At 33.0% G+C, this 23343-nt stretch overlaps 2 protein-coding genes and 1 pseudogene across 3 annotated transcripts; 2 read left to right on the plus strand and 1 right to left on the minus strand.

Moving 5' to 3' along the window:
• The first annotated feature begins 2450 nt into the window (after positions 1-2450).
• LOC133786509 (histone deacetylase 19) lies at positions 2451-6108 on the plus strand. 2 transcript variants are annotated; one of them, XM_062225483.1, is made up of 8 exons: positions 2451-2607; positions 2725-3289; positions 3836-4276; positions 4459-4689; positions 4812-4882; positions 4962-5016; positions 5709-5777; positions 5878-6108. In XM_062225483.1, exons 2-8 carry the CDS (start codon positions 2762-2764, stop codon positions 5962-5964), a joined length of 1482 nt encoding a protein of 493 aa, XP_062081467.1. In that variant the 5' UTR covers positions 2451-2607; positions 2725-2761; the 3' UTR covers positions 5965-6108. The 2 variants fall into 2 exon arrangements, with proteins under 2 accessions (XP_062081467.1, XP_062081468.1); XM_062225484.1 differs by having other exon boundaries at positions 5718-5777.
• Positions 6109-18585: 12477 nt separating this feature from the next.
• Positions 18586-20731, plus strand: LOC133786551 (tetraketide alpha-pyrone reductase 1). The gene is made up of 6 exons (XM_062225485.1): positions 18586-18712; positions 19195-19364; positions 19671-19859; positions 19955-20117; positions 20305-20497; positions 20596-20731. Exons 1-6 carry the CDS (start codon positions 18586-18588, stop codon positions 20729-20731), a joined length of 978 nt encoding a protein of 325 aa, XP_062081469.1.
• A 569-nt stretch (positions 20732-21300) lies between these two features.
• On the minus strand, positions 21301-23042 carry LOC133786535 (UDP-glycosyltransferase 73C6-like; annotated as a pseudogene).
• Positions 23043-23343: the final 301 nt, after the last annotated feature.

The raw sequence follows: 23343 nt of genomic DNA on the forward strand, positions 1-23343 counted from the left end.
TGTAATCATGAAGGGTAACTTTTCAAGGCATGGGGAAGTGTAATAGCTGTCAAACCACTTTTTGGAAACTGAAAAGACATGATTAGTTGCCTTTTTTCGAGAAGGCATGGACGACTCTGACAGATTTGATGGGGCATGCTCGGTCTCCTAACTTTACTTTATGCTGGTCACAGTAAAATAAACTTGGGGGCAAATGTTTATTCAAAAATAGCTCCTGATGACGTGGCAAGATTCTCTTCCACGTGGCTGGCACGTGGCAGTTCTGAGTGAAGGGATTCTATTCGACTATCGACCAAATGATTATTGCTTCGTTAAGTCTCGCGTTCAGGTGCAACCAGTCTGGTCGCATACTTCCATTTACTTCCTTTGAGATACACAATCTTGTAATAATTACATTTATTATATTTCATTTTTATTACCTGGATACGCTGATCTTAATTGTAATTAAGGCCCATCGGCCCATGTAACCTCCTTGAGCCTATAAATAAGAATGAGGGGACTCAAGGAAGAGACTTTTGACTTTTTGAACTTTTAATCTTTGTATTTAAAGAGAAAAGCATAGAGTGATTATCCACCGAAAATTGTAACACTCCCAAGGCTTGTGAAACTCAAGAACCCTAGTTCTTTGATCACAATATTGGGATTCAATATCAATAAGAACTCTAAGTGAACGTAGGTCATTACCACCTAGTTGGGGTCGAACCACCATAAATTGCTTGTGTTACTTTTCTTTCCATTGGATTCTCTTATTGATTTCCTTTTTGTTCTTTGTCGTTTATTTGACTCCGTGTCGTTGACCAAATCAATGGTCAATAGAGTTTTTTTTCATTAATTAAATTAAAATTTAGGTTTATTTAAAATTAATTAATTATATTTTAATTAGTTTTTTAATATTTTAATTCCATTTTTTGTTTTTAATTAATTCATTTTATTTAAAAAAAAATTATTAATTTTTTTTTAAAATTTTAATTAAATATTTATTTTATTTTATGAATTCTAAAAATAAATATTTAAATTATTTAAAAATAATAAAATTATTGAAAATCAAATAAATTATTAAAATGAAGGTGATATTAGGAGGGTGGGGAACTGAGATGGTGATGATGAGATGGGTGAAAAATTAGTTTTTTTTCCATTAATTAAATTAAAATTTAGGTTTATTTAAAGTTAATTAATCAAATTTCAATTAGTTTTTTTTTATTTTTTTATTAATTAAATTCATTTTAAAAATAATTTTGTTTATTAAATTTATTTTAAAGTTTTAATTAAATATTTATTATATTTTATGAATCCTTAAAATATATTTAAATTATTTAAAAATAATAAAATAATTGAATTATAATTAAATCATTAAAATAAGGGGTAATCTAGGAATATTAAAAATTTAAACACATGAAGGGTATCAAACTATGTAGTTTTTACAAACAAAGAGTATCGATTCATAATTATCAGAAATAAAAAGTACTAAGTTTGTATTTCGATAAAACATATGATACTAAATGAATATTTTTCTTAGATTAAATGAAATTTTGATGATGAATTTTGAAATATTGAATAAAAAAGCTAATGGAGTGCTGATATCATTTTGGCAAATTCATTCTATGTTTTTGTTGCTTCTTTAAACCGGATCCAAATCCTCTAATTAAACTTTCCCTTTTTCCATCTGTCACCACTAAATAATTGCCACATCTTCTAAGACACTATTTTATTTATTTATTTTTATTAGTTAATCAATAATTACTTTGAGGTGGCTTTTTTAAGTGGTAGAAGATGATTGATTGAGACAGGAAAAATTGAAAGAAAAAAAATCATTTATTTGATGTTTCAAATAAAAAAAATTCCATTTTCATCTTTTTTGATATTTTAAAAGTATTTCTCAATACTTTTCATCCCATACTTTATTTATGATTTAATTTTAAATTCCTTCAAATTATATACATTGTAATGAGGCTATTGATGGTTGTAAGTAGATTTCACTTTCAATAAATTATTAGTAAATTTGGTTGTAGAAGAAATAGCTCCACACAGTTCATGATTTCTTTTAGGAATGATCATATAGTTCATGATTAATTAATGAGGCTTTTATTTAATGGGTTTATAATGGTTAGAATCCTGCATTTTGTACCATTATTTGTTTTGATCAGGTATTTTAATAAATTAATTTTTGAATTTTATATTTTATAAAATTATTTAAATAAAAGCCTAAATTTGATTTTAATAAAAAAAAATTTAACTGAAATCACAAATAATTTATCAAATTAATAATCTATAACAAAAATATAATTATTTTATTTAAAATTAATATTGTTATATTTAATTTTTTTAATAAAAAATTATATACACCTTATTTAAATTAAAAAAAAAAAAACATATAATATGTGACAGAAAACCTAACCAAACAAACTAAAAGAGTAGATTTTTCTTTTTCCCGTTAATATATATTTATTTCGTATAAAAAGAGCCTTAACCTATCGAGTATCATCATCTATTCAAAGAAAAATCTTTATAAAAACATTACATTTTACCTTAATCTTTGTCCTCTTCTTTATTATTTCATGGCCGAATAGCTCTCTAAACTCTTTTCGTAGAGAGCTTCCTTCCATTCAGGTATTTTCAGACACTGTTTCTTTTTCTCAATTCGAATCTTTCATTTTTTTTTATCAGATTCGCATTTCAAAATCAACATTCTGATTTGGGGTTTTCTTGTTTTTCATGAAAAATCAGATTTTGGATTAGTGGGGTCGAATAATATTGTGCGTTAATGGATACTGGGGGGAACTCACTCTCATCTGGGCCTGATGGAGTGAAGAGGAAGGTCTGCTATTTCTACGACCCAGAAGTGGGTAATTACTACTATGGACAAGGTCACCCCATGAAACCTCATCGAATCAGAATGACCCATGCTCTTCTTGCCCACTATGGTCTTCTTCAGAATATGCAGGTTCACAAACCCTACCCAGCTAGGGACAGGGACCTTTGCCGCTTTCATGCTGATGATTACGTCCACTTTTTAAGGAATATAACCCCTGAAACCCAACAAGACCAACTGAGGCAACTCAAGCGCTTCAATGTTGGAGAGGACTGCCCTGTTTTCGATGGCCTTTACTCGTTTTGCCAGACCTACGCAGGTGGCTCAGTCGGTGGCGCTGTCAAGTTGAATCATGGTCTATGTGATATTGCTATCAACTGGGCTGGTGGCCTTCACCATGCTAAGAAGTGTGAGGCTTCTGGGTTTTGCTATGTCAACGATATCGTTTTGGCCATCTTGGAACTTCTTAAACAGCACGAGGTTAGTCTATTTTTGCAATTCCCGTTTATTTATTTTTTGTATATGTTTTTGTGGAACTATGTTTGTTGGAGTTTAGTTGAGGAATTGGTATAAGGGTTTTGGTTAGGAGATGAACACACACACACATATTGGTATAAGAAAGAAAGACCACTATGAAGATCTGACCAGTTATGTGAAGTCCATGGGTTGTTTGTCTGACTTTTGAACTTGGTTTTTGGTTAAGGCCCTATTAATTGATTTAATAACTTATGTATTATAGCCAATAAAAGAGGTGAGTTTGTATGACCGACCATTTTTCTTGATGAACTATTGATGTATATGAATTTCATGATCTCATTAGAGTGAATGTTATAATACCAAGTAAGTTGTGTGTCAGACCCGTGGTTTACTCATAGCTCCATTGAGGTCGAGATTTTGATTCCATTGTCCTACCTAGCAATACTTTAGAGTTTTCTGCTTTCTAATTAGAGTTAATATTAATCTGTCTTGATTTATTTGCTGCCCAAAGTAGAGTGAATGTTAATCTTTGTCTTTGATGTTTTACAGCGAGTATTGTATGTGGACATTGATATCCACCATGGAGATGGAGTGGAGGAAGCATTTTACACAACTGATAGGGTCATGACTGTTTCATTCCACAAGTTTGGAGATTATTTCCCTGGTACTGGGGACATAGATGATATTGGACATGCAAAGGGAAAATACTACTCCCTTAATGTTCCACTTGATGATGGAATAGATGATGAGAGCTACCATTTCTTGTTTAAACCGATTATGGGAAAAGTGATGGAAGTTTTTAAACCCGGTGCTGTGGTCCTTCAGTGTGGTGCTGATTCCTTATCTGGAGACAGATTAGGATGCTTCAATCTTTCTATCAAAGGTCATGCGGAGTGTGTCAAATATATGAGATCATTTAATGTACCACTATTGCTTCTAGGTGGCGGTGGATATACCATTCGAAATGTTGCTCGGTGCTGGTGCTATGAGGTGTGATTCTTGTTTTAATTTTCTCTTTTGTTTTGTGGAAATATTTGTTCCTTTTTAATAGTTACTTATGTTCCTTTGTGGGTACTATTTGGTCCTAGTTGGGAACTTTCATTTCATTTCATTTTGTTTATTTCTTTCTTTCTCTTTGATGTTCATATTTGTTATGCTCATCTGTGATACAGACAGGAGTTGCACTAGGAGTAGAAGTTGAAGACAAAATGCCACAGCATGAGTACTATGAGTACTTTGGTCCAGACTATACTCTTCATGTTGCTCCTAGTAACATGGAAAACAAGAATTCACGCCAATCACTGGATGAAATACGAAATAAGTTGCTCGATTATCTTTCCAAGCTTCAGCATGCACCTAGTGTCCAATTTCACGATAAACCTCCTGACACTGATCTTCCAGAGGTTTGATTCTGCAGATCTTTTATCATCATCTGAGGAAAATCTTTGGCATATTATCAAATGATATAACTTGTTTTTGAACAAAACAAAAACACAAATCTTACTTTCTCTTCAATAATTTTCAGGCTGACGAAGATCACGATGACCCAGATGAGAGATGGGATCCAGATTCTGACATGGATGTTGATGATGATCGGTATTTAATCTTATCCAACTCCCTCTCCTTTTTTTTTTGTCTCTATGCAATTTACTGACTTACCATTTATTTTACACAGGAAACTTTTACCCTGCAGAGTAAAGAGAGAAGTGGAAAACGAAGCTAAGGAACAGGTATGTTCTGTTTAGTCTCTACTTTCAGACTATTCACCGTCCCTCGCATTATTTTGAAGTCAGGACTATGATTACCATTTAAGCATTGCTATTAGGCACCGGTGTTGCCTAACATCACCATGAGGTGACACCTTACCTTATGAGTGGTTAGCGGTTTTCCATAATAGTTATTAAATTAAAAATGTGGGATCCGATATTGAAGTGCACCAATAGCGTGTTGGACACCACTTAACACTTCTCCTACTATTAATATGATGGTATTCCAGTCTAAATTGTATGCTAGTATTGGCATTCTAGAAATGGTCATAGAGAAGAGAACTGTATTCAAGTTAGTTAGAGGAAGAAGTATGCTTGCGACTTAATGGGCAGTAAACTTGTGATGCCAAAGTTAAAAATTTCTGAGATAGAGCAATGATATGATGCCAATGTTTTTTGACCGTCGTAATCATTCGGTTATTAGATGTAGTAATTAACCACTAAATGTTATACCTCATATTTTTTAAAACTAGATAACCATATTTTTGAGGTAGAAAGGAGGAGACATTATAAGTTGTTTCATCATATATTTGCTTTTGAGCACCACTTCAAACCTTGCAATTTCATCATATATTTGTAATTATTAAAGAGGAATAGCTTCTCTTATGTTTTAATTCGATGAATAAGTATTAAGACTGTTAATCCTCACCCATTAGGAGAATCAGAAAGGAAATGCGGAGAATACTAAAGGCTATGATACTGCAGGAGATGATTCTACTTTCCCAGTTAAGCTCTTTATACAATTATATCACTATGCAGTGTGTTTAATTTATAATAATTGATTTATATTGACAGTTTGATAAAAAAATGCAATAATATTTGCAGGGTTTGGATGTGGGTTCTTTGGTAATAAGCGAACCAATTGTGAAAGTGGAGCAAGAGAATACTAATAAGCCAGCTGACCAGATGTAACCCCCCCCATACTACAGCCATCATTAGATGTATCATGCTAACTCTATGTTTTTGTGTAGGATTATTTCTTGTATTTATTAAAATAATTTATATTAGTCAAATGGATTATATGGTAAATAGGTGGAATGCTCTTCATTCTTTTTATGTCTGATCCATGAAATGTTACAGTCGGCTCATAATTTTGAAATATTAGTTTAAAATTTATAATTTGAAATTATTGTTTAAAATTAATATTAGGTGTTTTTAAAAAAATTATTAGTTGTTTCCGGAATAAAATAAAAACATTGAAATATTACTTTTTAAATTAAGTTTTTAATATATATTTTTTAAAATGAATAACTATTAAAGGGAAATTTCAGATATATGCCTTCTAATATGCATTGATTTGAAAAAATACCTCCATAATTTAACATCCCAAAAATATGGCATTCTCTTAGTTTTGGGCTAGATTACCCTTGCTATTCAAATCATACTCTCTCTAACACCTCTCACTTTCTCTCGGACGTTTCTCTCGCAACACCACCACTGCCCTGCAACCATATGAAAGCAAAGAGAAAAAAAAACTTACAACCTTTTTTTTTTTTTTTTTTGTGTTCTTCTTCAAAATTTGAAGACTTTAAATATTATAAACTTGTAGATCTCGAAAATATACTAAAGATTAAAAAAAAACTAAAACTAATATCTAAGTGAAAAGTTATATCTCACTAAAAATTTTCGTTTAAATTCAGGGCAGAAATCAAGTTTTTAGGGATGCATTGCAGAAGCATTGCATTGTAGGAGCATCGTAGAAGATGCATCGTTATAGCATCGTCGGAGCATTGCTTGAGAATCGTCAGAATATCGCTAGAGCATCATTTTTACCTAGAGAATTGAAGTATTGATACGATATCGCTACAACATCACAAACACATCGCTACAGAAGCATCATTGGATCATCATTTTTTCCTTAGAAATCATAGAAAAAATGGAGCATTGCTACAACATCGCAGGAGCATTGCTACATAAGTATCGTTGGAGCATTGCTAGAGCATCGACGGAACATCACAACAGCATTGCCGAAGCATATTTTTTCCTTAGAAATCATGAAAAATTGGAGAATCGCTACGGCATCGCTGTAGCATCATTTGGCTCAAAATCCTGCAGATTTTTACAGTTTTAGATCCCAAAAAGAATTCATCAAACCCAATTACTCATGCATATATGTCTTAAATACATTTAAATATAGTGTATTAAGTGAATTTTATTGGGAGTTTAAGTTGTTTTAAACTTGAATCATTAAACATAAAAAAATAGAGTAGTTCTTGATGAGCTTCAATGGTGATAGGAGGTGACGACGACAATGGCGAGGACAATTTTAAGAATGGTGGCGGCATTGAAGTGGAGCTCTGCCGCTGTAGGGAGGTGGTGCTATCTCAATAGAGAAACGGAGAGAGATTGAGACTTGAGAGATAATTTGCGAGAGATAAAGAAAATGTTGGTAATGAGAGGGTTAATTGTATCCAAATTTATTAAATATTATTAGTGGTTTCACATGTTTTTAAGCTATTTTCAATCTATCTTAATTTGTTCCCATACATAGCCGCTACACTAAAATTATGTCAAAATTAGGAAAATTTTGGTCTTGGCGAATAATGATTGTTTTATATATATTTCTTTTTATTTTGATAATTAGATATGTATGTGTTTTTTAATTAATTTAAGGTTCACCTGCATCAAAATTTGTATTGAAACCAGCTGAACTAAAGTGATAAGAATTAATATCTTAAAAAATAAACGGAATATTGAATTAAGTTTGTTTTGACAGAGTTAATAAATTATTTTTTTTTGTTATATATTGGTGTGTATTACTTCTTATATATTATATGCAAATTATATAGTTATTAAATCTTGATTACTTTTATTTCTAGTCACTTTATTTGATGATTAGGTAAATTTGTCTCAAATGCTTGATGTTTTTGCAGGATATATGGTTATTCTGAATTTGTAATTAAAATAAAAGAAAAATCAAATTTAAGAAAAATAAGAGGACCAATCTCAACGTATAAAAGTAAAATCTTAGAAAGTAAAAACCATATCATCATACTACGGGACCAGAGGGATCGCACAGCAAGTCAACGACTTCGATGATTCTTTCTTTTGATAGATATCGGAATTTCATATAATTTGAATTAAAAATGAAAAAGAAATCTAGGAATTAGAATCGTAGGAGTAAGAGTTGTCTTGCGATCATTTGAGATTGATTGGAATCAAGACAAATCAAATATATGAAGTCACTACAACAATTTTCACTTTTAATGACTATCTATGATGACTTACACCAATTTGTAAGACATTAAAATTAATCAGGGATATTTAAAGTCTAAGTGTGCAAGTCATCAAAAGTTATTGTTTATGACTAAGCGTGTAAGTCATTAAAAGTAGTGGGAGACGTTATTTATAATTAATTAAAAATCGAAATAAAATAATTAAATCTGACAATTTTAGGCTTCTAACGTCTCCCCAGGGAAGACGTGTACACTTCCAACGTCTCCCCAGGGAAGACGTGCACACTTCCAACGTCTCCCCTGGGAAGACGTCCGATGTGGCACGTCTTCCCAGGGGAGACGTTGGAAGTGTGCACGTCTTCCCAGGGGAGACGTTGGAGGCTTCCCTTTTATATAACCTCTTCACTCTTCTTCTTCCCCGAGCACACGAACCAGAGGCGATTTCAAGGCGATTTTGGGCGATTTTGGCTTTCGTTTTTGGTTGATTTTCATCAACAAAAATTACTTTTAGGTATGTTTTTAAGATTTAATTACTGTATAATAGTAAGAATAATGTTTTTTATTTATTATCTTTAAATATAGTGGGTTAATGATGGGATTTTAGGGTATTTGTGAATAGTGCGGTTTTGGGTAATTTTAGGATATTAGAAATATTTATTTAAAGTTTGAAAAATAATTTTAGTGAAAATTTGACATTAAGAATTGTGATATTGATATTATACCACATTATTTACTGTTTTTTAATTTTTTTTACTATTTAATCCGAAAATTGTAGATTTTTTAATTAATTTTTTAGGTTGATTAAGTATTAATATATATATATCTAAAATAAGGAAAATAATTTAATTTTAATTTACATACTAAATTGCATGTATAGATATAAGTAATTCAAATATTTATGTTTATGATTTTTTTAATTTATATTATTATTTAATTAAAAAATTATATATATTTGTATAAATATATTTTAAATATTTTATTAACATTGAAGTAGGTTGATTATATATATTATGTTTTTTTATTTATTTAGTAATATTCTATTTATTAATTAATTTAATTTTGTAGGTTGTGGTTTTAACTAGAGAGATTTTTGCCTCAAAATTTCTATTTCAATAACACATTTGAGGTTTTTAAGTTTATAAAATTGCAAGAATAAGTTATTGTTAATCCAATTATTTAGTGATATTTGTTTAGTAATTTCTTATTTATTAATTAATTCAATTTTGTTGGTTGTGAATTTAATAGCAAAGTGCATTGCAAAGTGAAGTAAATTTTCTAGCTAGGACTATTAATTGCAAGAGGTACGTACATTATCTTATCTCTCGTTTTAGTATTATTAAATTTTTGTTAGAGGAGTTTGAATATCTTAAATATTCATCCATAGTGAAGTAGGTTCTGAGATTAAAATTGTGTGTTGCGGTGATAACAGAAGGTTGAGAACTGTGTGTTTTAGTGAAGTAGGTTCTGGAAAATTTGTTTGTGTGCTGTGGAGCTATAAGGAAGAAACTTATTGTGTGCTGTTTGAATTGTTTGACTTGTTGTTAACAGATGGTTAGATCAATATTATAGGGGAAATGCTGTCCGATTTTGTCTAGAATTATGTATTCTAATATTATATTTGAATTGTGTTGTGCTTATTTGATTGGATTTGATAAGATTGACTGATGGCTAAGTTGCTAATATAGAAGAAATGCTGCCCAATTTTTCATACACTCGACCATGTGCTTATGTAGTTTTTATTGTTTAATTTTTCATAGACATAGGAGAAGATATGGATAGAAAATGGATGTCAGCGAATAGGTTATCCGTGGAATATAAAAACGGGGTCGATTTATTCTTAAGATTTTGTTCGGAGAATGTGAAAGACCTAAAATTTACTCGTTGCCCATGTATTAAGTGTGGAAATGTAAGGAAAATGGATCTTAGTAAGATCAAACAACACTTATTTTTCAATGGAATCGACAAAAGTTACATGGTTTGGTATATGCATGGGGAGAGAATGCATGTCGCACCAACTCCACCAAGTAGACCCAATGAAGTAAGGATGAATATAGTAGAGGAGAATTGCGATGCATTAGATGATATGATTGATGACGCACATTATGGATCCGGAGTAGACCCAGATAAGTTTGAGACACTACTTAGTGATGCTGAGAAACCGATTTACCCCGGTTGTAAAAAATTTACAAAGTTATCCGCACTCCTTAGGTTGTACAATTTGAAAGCTAAACACGGTTGGAGTGATAAAGGAATGACTGATCTACTTTGTTTTTTGAATGATTTGTTGCCGGAGTGTAATGAAATGCCAACTTCATTTTATGAAGCAAAGAAAACATTATGCTCATTAGGCATGCAATATGAAAAAATTCATGCATGTCCTAATGATTGCATGTTATATCGGAATGACTTTGCAGATGCAAAAATGTGTCCTACTTGTGGTGAGTCACGATGGCAAAAGAAAAGAAATGGTGAGGATGTCAAGGAAGGAGTACCCGCCAAGGTCTTGTGGTACCTTCCTCCTATTCCTCGTTTCATTTTAGAAATGCTGAACATGCTAAAAATTTATCGTGGCATGCTAATGAGAGAATAAATGATGGTAAATTAAGGCATCCAGCTGACACCCTAGCTTGGAAGAGGGTTGATTTGAAGTGGCCTTGTTTTGGAAATGAATCTCGTAATATTCGTCTGGGTCTTTCGACTGACGGGATTAATCCACACACTTCTCTTAGTAGTAAGTATAGTTGTTGGCCTGTTATGCTTGTCATTTACAATCTACCCCCATGGTTGTGCATGAAGAGAAAATTTACCTTGTTGACATTGTTGATATCGGGACCTAAACAACCTGGCAATGACATCGACGTATATTTGTCGCCTCTTATCGATGATTTGAAAACTTTGTGGGATGAAGGGGTTAAGGTTTATGATGCGTACAGGCAAGAACAATTTAATCTTAAAGCTGTATTGTTGTGGACTATCAATGACTTTCATGCTTATGGAAATTTATCCGGGTTTAGTGTGAAAGGATATAAGGCTTGTCCCGTTTGTGAAGAAAAAACATGTTCTGAATACTTAAAGCACTCCCGAAAAGTATGTTATATGGGTCATAGGAAGTTCTTGATTAGTACGCATAAATATCGAACTTGGAAAAAGGCATTCAACGGCAAACAAGAGTTTGAGGAGGCTCCTCAACCTTTAAATGGGAGTGAAGTACTTGAGAAGATGTCTAAAATCATGTTTAAGTTAGGTAAGCCTAAAGTTCGTACACCTACAAAGCGGAAGGGTCGTGGGAAGGCTAAGGTTGTGGAAGAACCCAAAAGTTGTTATAAAAAGAAATCTATTTTTTTCGAGCTTGAATATTGGCAATTCTTACTTGTACGCCATAATTTAGATGTTATGCACATAGAGAAAAATGTATGTGATAGTTTGATTGGAACTTTGTTGAATATTCCTGGGAAAACTAAGGACGGAATTAAGGCTAGACAAGACTTGGCTGCAATGGGTATACGTAAAGGATTAACTCCGAAAATAGATAAGAGACGAACATACTTGCCTCCTGCTGCTTACACCCTCACTAAAGATGAAAGGAAGGAAGTTTGTTCCTGTCTATTTAATGTAAAAGTTCCAGATGGCTATTCATCAAATATAAGGTCATTGGTAGACATGAAAAGTTGTACTCTGAGTGGTATGAAATCTCATGATTGTCATATTCTAATGCAACACTTGCTACCAGTGGCAATTCGTTCTGTCTTACCTCAAAAAGTTCGAGAGATTATCACAAGGTTATGTTTATTTTTCAAGTCATTGTGTTGTAAGGTGATTGATCCTATTAAGTTACCTAAGTTACATGATGAAATTGCTGAGGTCTTGTGTGAGCTGGAGAAATACTTCACACCTTCCTTTTTTGATATAATGATTCATCTTACAGTTCACTTGGTTAGAGAATTGAGATATTGTGGTCCCGTTTATTTAAGATGGATGTATCCATTTGAACGATATATGAAGATTCTTAATGGGTATGTCAGAAATAGAAGTCGCCCAGAAGGGTGCATTGTGGAATGTTATATTGCTGAAGAGGCAGTTGAATTTTGTTCCGAATACATGGCTGGTGTACAGAGGATTGGGGTAAATGAAGTTAATAATGCTGAGATTCAGAGTCGTCGGGGTAGTGTTGTTTGCGCAGTGAGTCAGGATGAACTAGATGAAGCACATCGTCTAGTATTGCAAAATATTAATGAAATCCAGCCTTATATCGAGTAAGTTTATCTTCATAGATATAATGCATTTGCAATGTAAATATGTGATAACTTTCACAATTAGTTCACTAACAGCATATGTAATTTTGAAGGGAACATTTTAACTGGATCAAGACAAAATTTCCATCAAAGTCAAGGAACTCCAAATGGTTACAAGACGAACATTATCGTACATTTAATAGTTGGATAGAAAATAGGGTATGTTATGTTGATTTTTTGATTTTATTTTTATTATATAGTAATGTATGTTGTTTGACTAGTTTTATTTTTAATAGGTTGTCAATGAATTGAAAAACACATCAAATAATGTGTCAGACATTGTTAAGTGGATCTCTCGAGGCCCTTCTCATAGAGTCATCAAGTTTTCTTCATATGTAATCGATGGTACACAATTCAATACTAGGGAGCGTGATACCAATAGAACCACACAAAATAGTGGTGTTAGTCTTGTCGCTAGAACTATGCAAATATCCAGTGCGAAAGACAAAAATCCTGTTCAAAGTGATATGACTTTCTATGGAGTAATTAAAGAAATTTGGGAGTTAGATTATATCACAACTCGCATACCTGTTTTCTTTTGTGATTGGGTGAAGAGTGACAGTGGCATAATATATGAAGATTTTGGTTTCACATTGGTAAACCTAAATCGACTAGGGCACAAATCTGACAGATTTATAATGGCTGCACAAGCAAAACAAGTGTTTTATGTGAATGATCCTTCAGACAACCAATGGTCAATTGTGCTTACAACGCCAACAAAAGAATGGAATACCAAATATGGTGATTTGCATGATATACCTATTGAAGAAGAATCAATCATATTCACTTCACCAATATGTAATGATGAAATTGATGATGATGGTGTTTGTTTACGTGATAATGGTGAAGGTTTATGGATTGATAACCTGATGTGAGGTATAATATAATTATGTTTGTCATTATTGCAAAAATGATTTTGGTTTGTTTATGATATGTTTTTGTTTGTCATTTTTTTTCTATATATATAACTTATCATATTGATTTTTATGTTTCACAGATGTCAGATCCTTTTGGTGATAGTGATGAGGAGGAAAATCCTCAACAAAATCCTGATACTGAGGCAGAGATTACAGATGATAAAAATGTGTGAGGACGCACATGGATGAATAAATTGATTAAGAATAGAAGTGAAGGAAATCTTATACCTGTAAAGTTCAATGAGTATGGTCAAGTAATAGGTACCACAAGAAGTAATCGATCTTCAGCGTTGGGTTCTATGGTGAGGACTATTGTGCCCATCACCTGTAACTCTTGGAACAAAGTTCCAGTGGAGAACAAAACTCATATATGGGATTTAATGAAGGTATGATTTAATTACTTCTATTTTACTTAAAGATTTTAAAATGTGTGATTTAATATGATTATTATTTCAAACTTGCAGAAAACTTTTCAGTTGGAATATAGCTCAAAAAAGCAGACAATGAAAGACGCAGCAAAGATGTTCAGACAATGGAAGACTGACACGACAAGGAAGCACATCTTTAATGCTTTAGAGAAAAGACCAGATGAGTTTCCCCCTAGGAAACCATTTGGATTTGAGGAGATCATTACAGATGAGCAATGGTTAGAATTTGTCAACTCAAGATTAACACCAGAGTGGAAAGATAAGAGGTTACAAATGCAAGAATATTGAAGAATGAACAAATGCAACCACAACCTATCTAGAGGAGGTTACGTGCGTGTGGATGAGATGCTTCAACAACAAACTGGGCAACAATTATCTGATATTGATAGAGCTGATTTATGGACGATGGGTCGACCGAAGAATAAAGAAGGAGAACTTATTGGAGAGGCAGCTGAGGTTCAAAAAAACATTGTAAGTTTATATATATATATATTGAACTTATATAATCTATTTATTTTAATATAACTAACTTATATAAATTACTTTTATTATACAGGCTCATTATCGAAAACTCATTGAGGAGGGTCAATGGGAACCCCAAGGCCCTGATGATGTGTTGGCGAGGGCATTGGGCACCCCCGAGCCACGAGGGCGTGTTCGGGCTAAAGGTTTCGGTGTGTCCCCTGCATTATTTTGGGATACTCCGAAACCTACCAAAATGAAAGGGAAATCGAAAGACACGGTTTCGGCTAGCGCTATGAGAAATGAGTTTGAGGAAAGACTTCGTCAACAAGAAGAACGACATCGTCAACAAGAAGCGCGTCTAGAAGAACGTTTTCGTAAACAAGAGGAAATGTTGAGATCTTTCATGGCCCAACAGAGTGGTTCAGGATCCAATATTGGAGTCCCACCAGTAGTTCCAACCCCACCGGGACCATCTTACTATGTGCCCAACCCACAAGCACCATCTTACTATGTGCCCGACCCTCCAGGGCCATCTTGCTATGTGCCCGACCCACCAGCACCATCTTACTATCAACCTGAACCACCAGTACCATTTATGACTAAGGTAATTTCAATTTGATAGTTGAAAATGACTATGTATGTACATGCATACACACATATATACATAATGCTACTTATTATAATGTGCAGGTACCTAGTTGTCAGTTAGCCATTGGTTCTCTATCCAATATTGTTGCATCAGGCAAGCTCATTGACAAAGAGTTGGGTAACAACTACCAAGTGGTGATTACTGACGCTATTAAGCCGGCGACACCTCTTCCTTATGCAAAACATGATCAGCATATGTACATAGTCATTCAGGCTATTGGGCATCCTATATCATGGCCTAAGGAATTGGTCATCGTATCTGATGATATACATGAACAGGTGATGTATCATGTTTATATAATCATATTTGTTATTATATATTTCAATTTGTTTGTAAATTTTCTAATTATTAATATTATTTTACAGACTTGTTCTAGAAGTAATAACATATCAGAACGACCAATTGCTCCTTCAACACAACGACCCCGAGAAAGAATACAACGTTTGAGTGATCCTCTGACACAAGACACCAGTCCTTTGGAACAGATATACAATATTATATCTCGCTGGAATGACGATGACTGTGTCAATCCAGGCATAGATGAGGATGTATTCGGTCAGGATATTTCAAGTCTTTACATATGCAAAGAGGACATACTTCAATTTATTCGAATGGAAAAGATTGGACAAGGAGTTGTTGTTTGCTAAATGAGGTATCTCACAATTTTTTTACTTAACATTTCTTATTTGATTTATTTTAACAACAAATTTCCTAAATTATATTTATGACTACTCTTCTTTTTTTAATAGGTTGTTATACAATTTTTTGGTAGAACAAGGGCGCCAAAATAAGTTTTTATTTGTCAATCCTAATGTTGTACCCACTAAAGGAAGTTCATTTGAAGAGCGTGTTCAAGGTCTGTTCAAGCGCTGTCGTCAATTAAGATCAAGTGAGCAACTTATGATTGTCCCCTGGAACCATGGGTAAGCTCAAAAATTTGTTACTGCCAAATACTTAGTCCTTATAACATTTGCGTTGGAGACTTATACAAAATATTGTTTTTCTTGTGCAGTGATCATTGGATGTTGATTATATTGGCCCCATATGCATATTACGTTTGTTGTTGTGATCCGATGAACTCAGAACTGGAAAACCGTGAAGAAATTGTGGCAGTAATAGTCAATGCTTTCAACCTTTTTCTGACCAGTCTACCAAAACCTCCCGAGATTCCAAATAATATAGAAATTGTGCAACCGAAAGTAAGTAACTACGACTTTAATTATACTTGAATTTTACTAATATTTTTTATATTAATTGCTTGATATTTTATTTAAATATTAGTGTCCGCACCAACCAGACAATGTGGCATGTGGATATTATGTGATGAGAATGTTCAAGGATTACATTGAACATTCACGACCTGGACGTTACTTGAAGAAAGAGGTATGTATATAAATTTATACAAAATTAACAATTTATTTATTATTAAATTATATATAATCAAATAATTGATTAACTAATATATTTTAATTTGTATTTTTTGTAGCTAAACACTACGCCATATACACAAGCACAGATTAATGAAATGCGACAACACTGGGCGAACCATATGCTACCGATAATTCAAAGCCATCGTCCAACATATTAGGTGTTTGTCATTTACTTTTACTTTTTCTTTCTTATTATATGTTTAGCTAGCTAGTGTAATATTTGTTAATTTTGTATGTTTAACAACAAATATTACAATTTTGTATATTTAGCTAGCAAAAACATATTAGATATACACATTTCGGTTTTATTAATGAAAATTCAAAATTTAAATTTGTATATAATTTAGATTTTTTAATTAATATATTTAATTCTATTTCAAAAAAAAATTAATATATTTAATTCTATTAATTAATATACTGAAAATAATTATTTAATTTTTAAAAAAAAAAATACAAAAACATATGACGTCTCCCATGAGGAGACGTTGAAAGTCTACAAAGTCTCCCCATGGGAGACGTTGTAGGTACCTATGACGTCTCCCATGGGGAGACTTTGTAGACTTTCAACGTCTCCCCATGGGAGACGTCATAGGTTGTACACGTACACCCTATGACGTCTCCCATGAGGAGACGTTGAAAGTCTACAAAGTCTCCCCATGGGAGACGTCATAGGGCCACTTTAGATGGCCCCTGCAACAACGTCTCCCCTGGGGGGAGACATCAAATGTCTACAATGTCTCCCCCATATAGCCATTAAATGCCTATTTTGTTGTAGTGAGTAAAGAAATAGAATTGAGACATATTACTATGTACATTATATATATATGAGAATTTTCCTATAGGGGCTTCACTTTAAGCCTTACTAGTGTGGCTCTCAGTGTTCTAGATCCGTGAACAGTTTTCAGCCTGATTTTTTTTATAATCGTTTATATTGTAGCTATTTAGAGTACTCTGCAAATTTTCAGAAAAATTCGAATAGTTTACAGTACCGAAAACTAGGTTCAAACATGTTGCACGCGTGACTAATTTTTTTTATGCGCGTGGTAAGCAATATGTTTGAACCTAGTTTTTGATACTGTAAACTATTCAGAATTTCTGAAAATTTGCAGATGCTCTAAACAACTACAATATACATGGTCATAAAAAAAAAATCACGCCGAAAACTGTTCACAGGTCGAGAACACTGAGAGCCCTACCGGTAGGGCTTAAAGTGAAGCCCTTATAGAAAAATTGTCTTTTTATATATATATATATATATACATAGAATTGATATGTAAGTATATAAAGATAAGATAATAATGTGGATTGATATGTATTAAATTAATTAGCTAGAGAAGTCTTAGAAAGAACAAGATGTGAAATAGACTGTTTCTTTTTATGAAAATAAGTATTTGAAAGTTAAAAATGTATTATACATGTAATTTCGTTAATGTGTGGAATTAATTTTTTAAAGAAAATTATTTCTTTAATTAGGTATGTATGTGTAATTTTTATAAAAAAATTATTTTGGGTGATAAAAATACACTATTTTTTAAGGTAAAATACTAAATTAGATTTTTTTTATTTATTTATAAAAATATAGGATATTGAAATGCACAGTAAATAGTAATTTATCACGAAGCCATAAAAATAAAGTCTTAATGCATTTTAGTATTAAGTTTAATTTCTGAACTCAATTTAATAAAAAAGAATACATACATTGTAAAAATCGTAACTTTGTTTATAAATAGTTTACATCAAATGATTTTTTTGTTTTTTTATTTTTATTTGGTTGAATTGTTATTAATTTATAAAAAAAATGCTACATTCATAATTCTTGAAGTAAGTTTATTCATCTTTATAAAATTTGAATAAACCAAAATAAAAATATTAAAATTTGGATCACACCTTATTATATCTTTCTTGTTGATCGAGTTGGTAAAATATAGTTGAGCACTGTGAATTCAATTTGTATAGAGACATATATAAATATTATCATATTTAAATCCCATGAAAATTGGAGGGTTTACCTTCTCTAATCCTACTCTCAAATCCTCAACTACTGAAAGAGCCTCATGCAATGAAGTTGGGCTGATACAATATTATATAAACACATATATACATGGCCCAGCCTAGCTAACTAGTATCATGAGCTCAAAAGTTGTATGAAAGCAAATATATGTATAAGAAGAAAAAAATGGATAGAAAAGTTGAATCTAAAGGGAAAGTATGTGTAACAGGTGCTTCTGGTTTTCTTGCATCTTGGCTTGTTAAGAGATTACTCTTGTCTGGTTACCATGTCATTGGAACTGTCAGAGATCCAGGTCTCCCTCTCTCTTATGTATGAGTATTATCTATTATGTATAATGCATATCCCTTATATATGAGTGTAAACTATATATATATATATATATATTTATGTGTGTGTTTGTTAGAAGGTGGAAAGTGGTCTAGAAGTAGAATGAGGTGCATGGTAAAAATCATGAAGTTTCATCTCAAACCAATTGGTGATGAGTGGAGTAACTCATGCTCTTATGTATTGTTGAATGTACCCACAGACTTTACATGTGCAATATTTTTTTCTAACATCACTCTTTGACTCTTTTTGTCTCACTATCCCCGAATCAGTTTAGAAGTAGAATATGGTGCATGGTAAGAAACATAAGGTTCTATCTCAAAACCAATTGGTGATGAGTGAAGTAACTCATGCTCTTATGTATTGTTGGATGTACCCACACCTACTTTACATGTGGGATATTTTTCTCTGACAGTGCTTATATATGCATGTACATGTGTATATGGACAGGAAATGAGAAGAAAATGGGGCACTTATGGAAGCTAGAAGGAGCAAAGGAGAGACTTGAATTGGTGAGAGCTGATTTAATGGAAGAAGGCAGCTTTGATAATGCTATCATGGGCTGCCATGGTGTCTTCCATACTGCCTCTCCTGTGCTCAAACCTTCATCTGATCCAAAGGCATGATTATAATTATTGTTTCACTTCAAATTTCCCATCTGAGCATTAATACAAAAAGTTTGGAAAATGAGTGTTTTGTTCAGAATAAAAAGAGATTATTAGGAAAATCTTCTGCCATATGATTGATTATAATTTTTCACTATAATAAATTTTGTGCTCCTATGATCATCATAACATGACATGAGGTGAGAGTAGTGGTCAAACTTCCACAATTTAAACTCTCCAATTTTGGCCTTATTTGACTATATTGAATAATTATGTACCGTGATTTAATATATGTAATCCTTTATTTTGAATACTATGCAGGCAGAAATCTTGCAGCCTGCCATTGATGGGACATTGAACGTGTTACGTTCATGTACGAAGAATCCATCCATGAGGCGAGTGGTTCTCACTTCATCATCTTCAACCTTGAGAGCCAGAGATGACTTTGACCCTAAAATACCTCTAGATGAATCATCATGGAGCTCAGTAGACCTTTGCGAGAGACTCCAGGTAATAAAACCATATATCAAAATCAAACCATTTATGCAACATCATATTTTATAAAAGAAATTTTTATCAAGTGGTAACCTGTTTGTGTTCAAAAGATTTGGTATGTCTTATCAAAAACCTTAGCTGAGAAAGCAGCATGGGAGTTCTGCAACAAGAATGGAATCGATTTAGTTACCGTTCTTCCTTCATTCGTAATCGGACCTAGTTTGCCACCAAATTTATGTTCCACAGCTTCTGATGTCCTTGGCCTACTTAAAGGTAACTAATAAGTAACGACATTTGTAAACGTTTTCATGTAGCAATGACTACTTCTGATGCACTAATATTATAGTTTTAATACTGTGAGACCTATCTGTGTTGATGTGTGGTGTTGGAATTAGTAGTATCTTATAATATTTTTCTTTCACAAATGATTAAATCTTGTCTTTGTCTCTTAAAATAATAGGGGAAACTGAGAAATTTCAATTCCATGGAAGAATGGGATATGTCCACATTGATGATGTTGCAGCTTGCCACATCCTTGTTTTTGAGCATAAAAATGCCAATGGACGGTACCTTTGTAGCTCAGCAGTGTTGGATATTGATGAGTTAGCTTCTTTGTTATCAAAAAGATATCCTTCTTTACCTATCCCAAAAAGGTTTTTTTTTTTTTTTTATAACATTATTTTCTCACTTTCTTACAATTACCCTAACAGTTGTCTCACTTGTCTTATCATATTGGTCCCTTTTTTCACAGGTTTGAGCAATTGAACAGACCATTCTACGAGTTCAGTACCTCTAAAGTGAAGAGTCTTGGATTTGAGTTTAAGTCCATTGATGAAATGTTTGACGATTGCATTGCATCACTTAAGGACCAAGGATATCTTGCTTGAAGTCTTGAACCATTTTAGGGGTTAATGAGAAGTTTATACTATAATTCTCACAAAACAAAGTCAATAAATTATTGAAGTAAGAGAGTAGAGTTATTTTTATATTCCAAACTACAAACTTATATATATGGATATTATATAATATTTATATTATAAGCATTGATGGAATGAAATCATCTTGGATATGCATATGAATGGTATTTTATTAGTTGGTTAGTTTTTTTTTTGTCAGAATTATTTCGTTACAATTTTGAATCCGCATTGGACTAAGAAATATTAATACTGTAGTTTGTTGTCCATGAAAATGAAATGAACAAGTATTTTATTGCAAAAACATTCAAAATTATATTTTCAACTGTTGAAAGTTTATGTTAAAATTAACAATTCAATGATATAGACTAGTTAAAATACTTCTCATTCAATTTATTTGGTGGCTGAGGAAACTTCAGCATTACACAAACACATAAATTGTACCAAACACATATATAAGATTCATATGTGCAAAACTGTGTTACAACACAACATAATAAATTCTACGAAGGTTGAAAAAACAGAGAGAACAATATAAAAAACACTTATCAGAAGTTCACAAAATGAATTAGATAATAGTGAACTTCTTTCAAGAGAGTTAGACTCTTATTTATATAACCATTGAGGAATACAAGAAGTCTTAGCTGAGAGTACAACAGATTTAACTAAGTAAACTGCCATAACAGAGATAACAGAGCATGTAAACCATAAGACTACCAAGCCAACTAACTATAAATGAGCAAGCACAAGCTTTGTACTAGCTAAGGAAATGGATTTCATGCGAATCATTGACTAGTCAAACATGAAAATCTCTCTTTCTCGTCTCCAAATTCTTAATGTTGATCAATCCCTACTTCCAAGTTGCATAATGTCTTCTAAAAACAATGTCAAATTGATGTATGAAGACCCATCTTCTTCAACGGCTCTCTTGGCCATCTCCCCAAGCTTTCTGGCTCTTCCTCTTCTTTCCATGCTTTCCTCTCCTTCATCCAACACTTGCTCTAAAACACTCTTAATAGCATTCCTCTTCGCCATAACCCCATCTTTCTCTTCCAACCCCAGAGTTACAGCTATGTTCAAAACTTGTGCAACCAGTTTCTCATTCAAAAACTGATCACCAAATAGCGGCAGGTAACCATGGGAACCCCGGCGCATATTCCTTCAAGAGTTGAATTCCACCCACAATGAGTTAAGAACACTCCAACAGCCGGGTGTGATAAGATTAGTAATTGTGGAGCCCAACCTCGGATAACCAAGCCTCTTTCCTTGGTCCTTTCTTCGAATCCATCTTCTTTGATCCATTTCTCTTGTTCTTCTGAAGCGCTAATCCCTCCCCTTATAACCCAAATAAACGGTTTGTTTGAAGCTTCCAAGCCTAGTCCAAGGTCTATCAACTGTGAAGGTACTAAATTACATAAGGTTCCTAGACAAACATACACTACAGAGGTTGGTTTCCATGAATCAAGCCACTTGAGACACTGACGTTCATCAACAGAAGAGTTGTTACCTCTTTGAGCCTTATCCAATTCATCTTTGTTGCACAAGGAAACTGGACCAATACACCAAACCTTACCGTTCCTCATCTTCTTGTAGTCTTTGACAAATGCTGGCTCCAACTCTTCAAAACTGTTTATAATTACTCCATAAGACTCTCTCTCAGCTTCCATCCATTGGTCATGGATTATTTTACCTGGTAACTGAGCTTTGGCAATCTCAATCCGTTCTGGCAGATCAGGCACGACAAAGGGTTCTGTTTCAGAGCTTATATTGTCAAGAACCTTGGAGCTATACACATTGAGCCAGCATAAGAGGCAGAAGCAGGACATTCCAGGGAATGATATCATTGGAACGTTGAACTTTCGAGCTATGTTGATTGTCCAAGGTAAACATCTGTCAGCTATTATGCAATTTGGCCTGGGCTTAAGCTCTTCAAGCCTTTTCTCTGCTGGCTGTTGCATTATTGAGGCTGCGTGGAAGAGATTCAAGGCACAATGTAGAGAAGGAAGCTTGTCCAAATTGTCACACCCTTCAGGTAATCCTGCTTCTTCTGAAGGAAACCTCAGTTGGATTAGGTCGATAGTAAGCCCGGCTTCAACGGCGCGAGCAAGAACTCTTTCGAAACGGGCTGCATTACTTGGTGTTGTGACTATGGTGATCTTGGCACCACGTTTAGCCAACATTCTGGCTATGTCTACCATTGGAATCATGTGGCCTTGTGCCATGAGAGGAAACATGAGAAAGTGAAGCTGTTTAACTTGGGATGCCATTTAAAATTCAAAAGAAAATAAAATCAAAATCTTATTTATATAAATAGCACCAAAGCTGCTGTCGAGCTGTGCCTTTTATTTAGCATTGTTAGTATATATATATATACTAGTGGCAAAGCACATCCAAGGGATGTGGTGTGTGGTGTCATTTTTTTTCAAATTTGAAAGAATGGTTTTAAATAAATAACATCATATTTAAATTGATTTTAAATAAATATAATTCAACAGTACAAATCATTTTTATTACGAAAAAATAGCTCAAATTTATTTAATAAAAATTTGTATTATATTTAAAATATATTTATAAATTTTTATTAA

The sequence above is a fragment of the Humulus lupulus genome, chromosome 1, assembly GCF_963169125.1.
Source record: "Humulus lupulus chromosome 1, drHumLupu1.1, whole genome shotgun sequence".
Classification (NCBI taxonomy): Eukaryota; Viridiplantae; Streptophyta; class Magnoliopsida; order Rosales; family Cannabaceae; genus Humulus; species Humulus lupulus.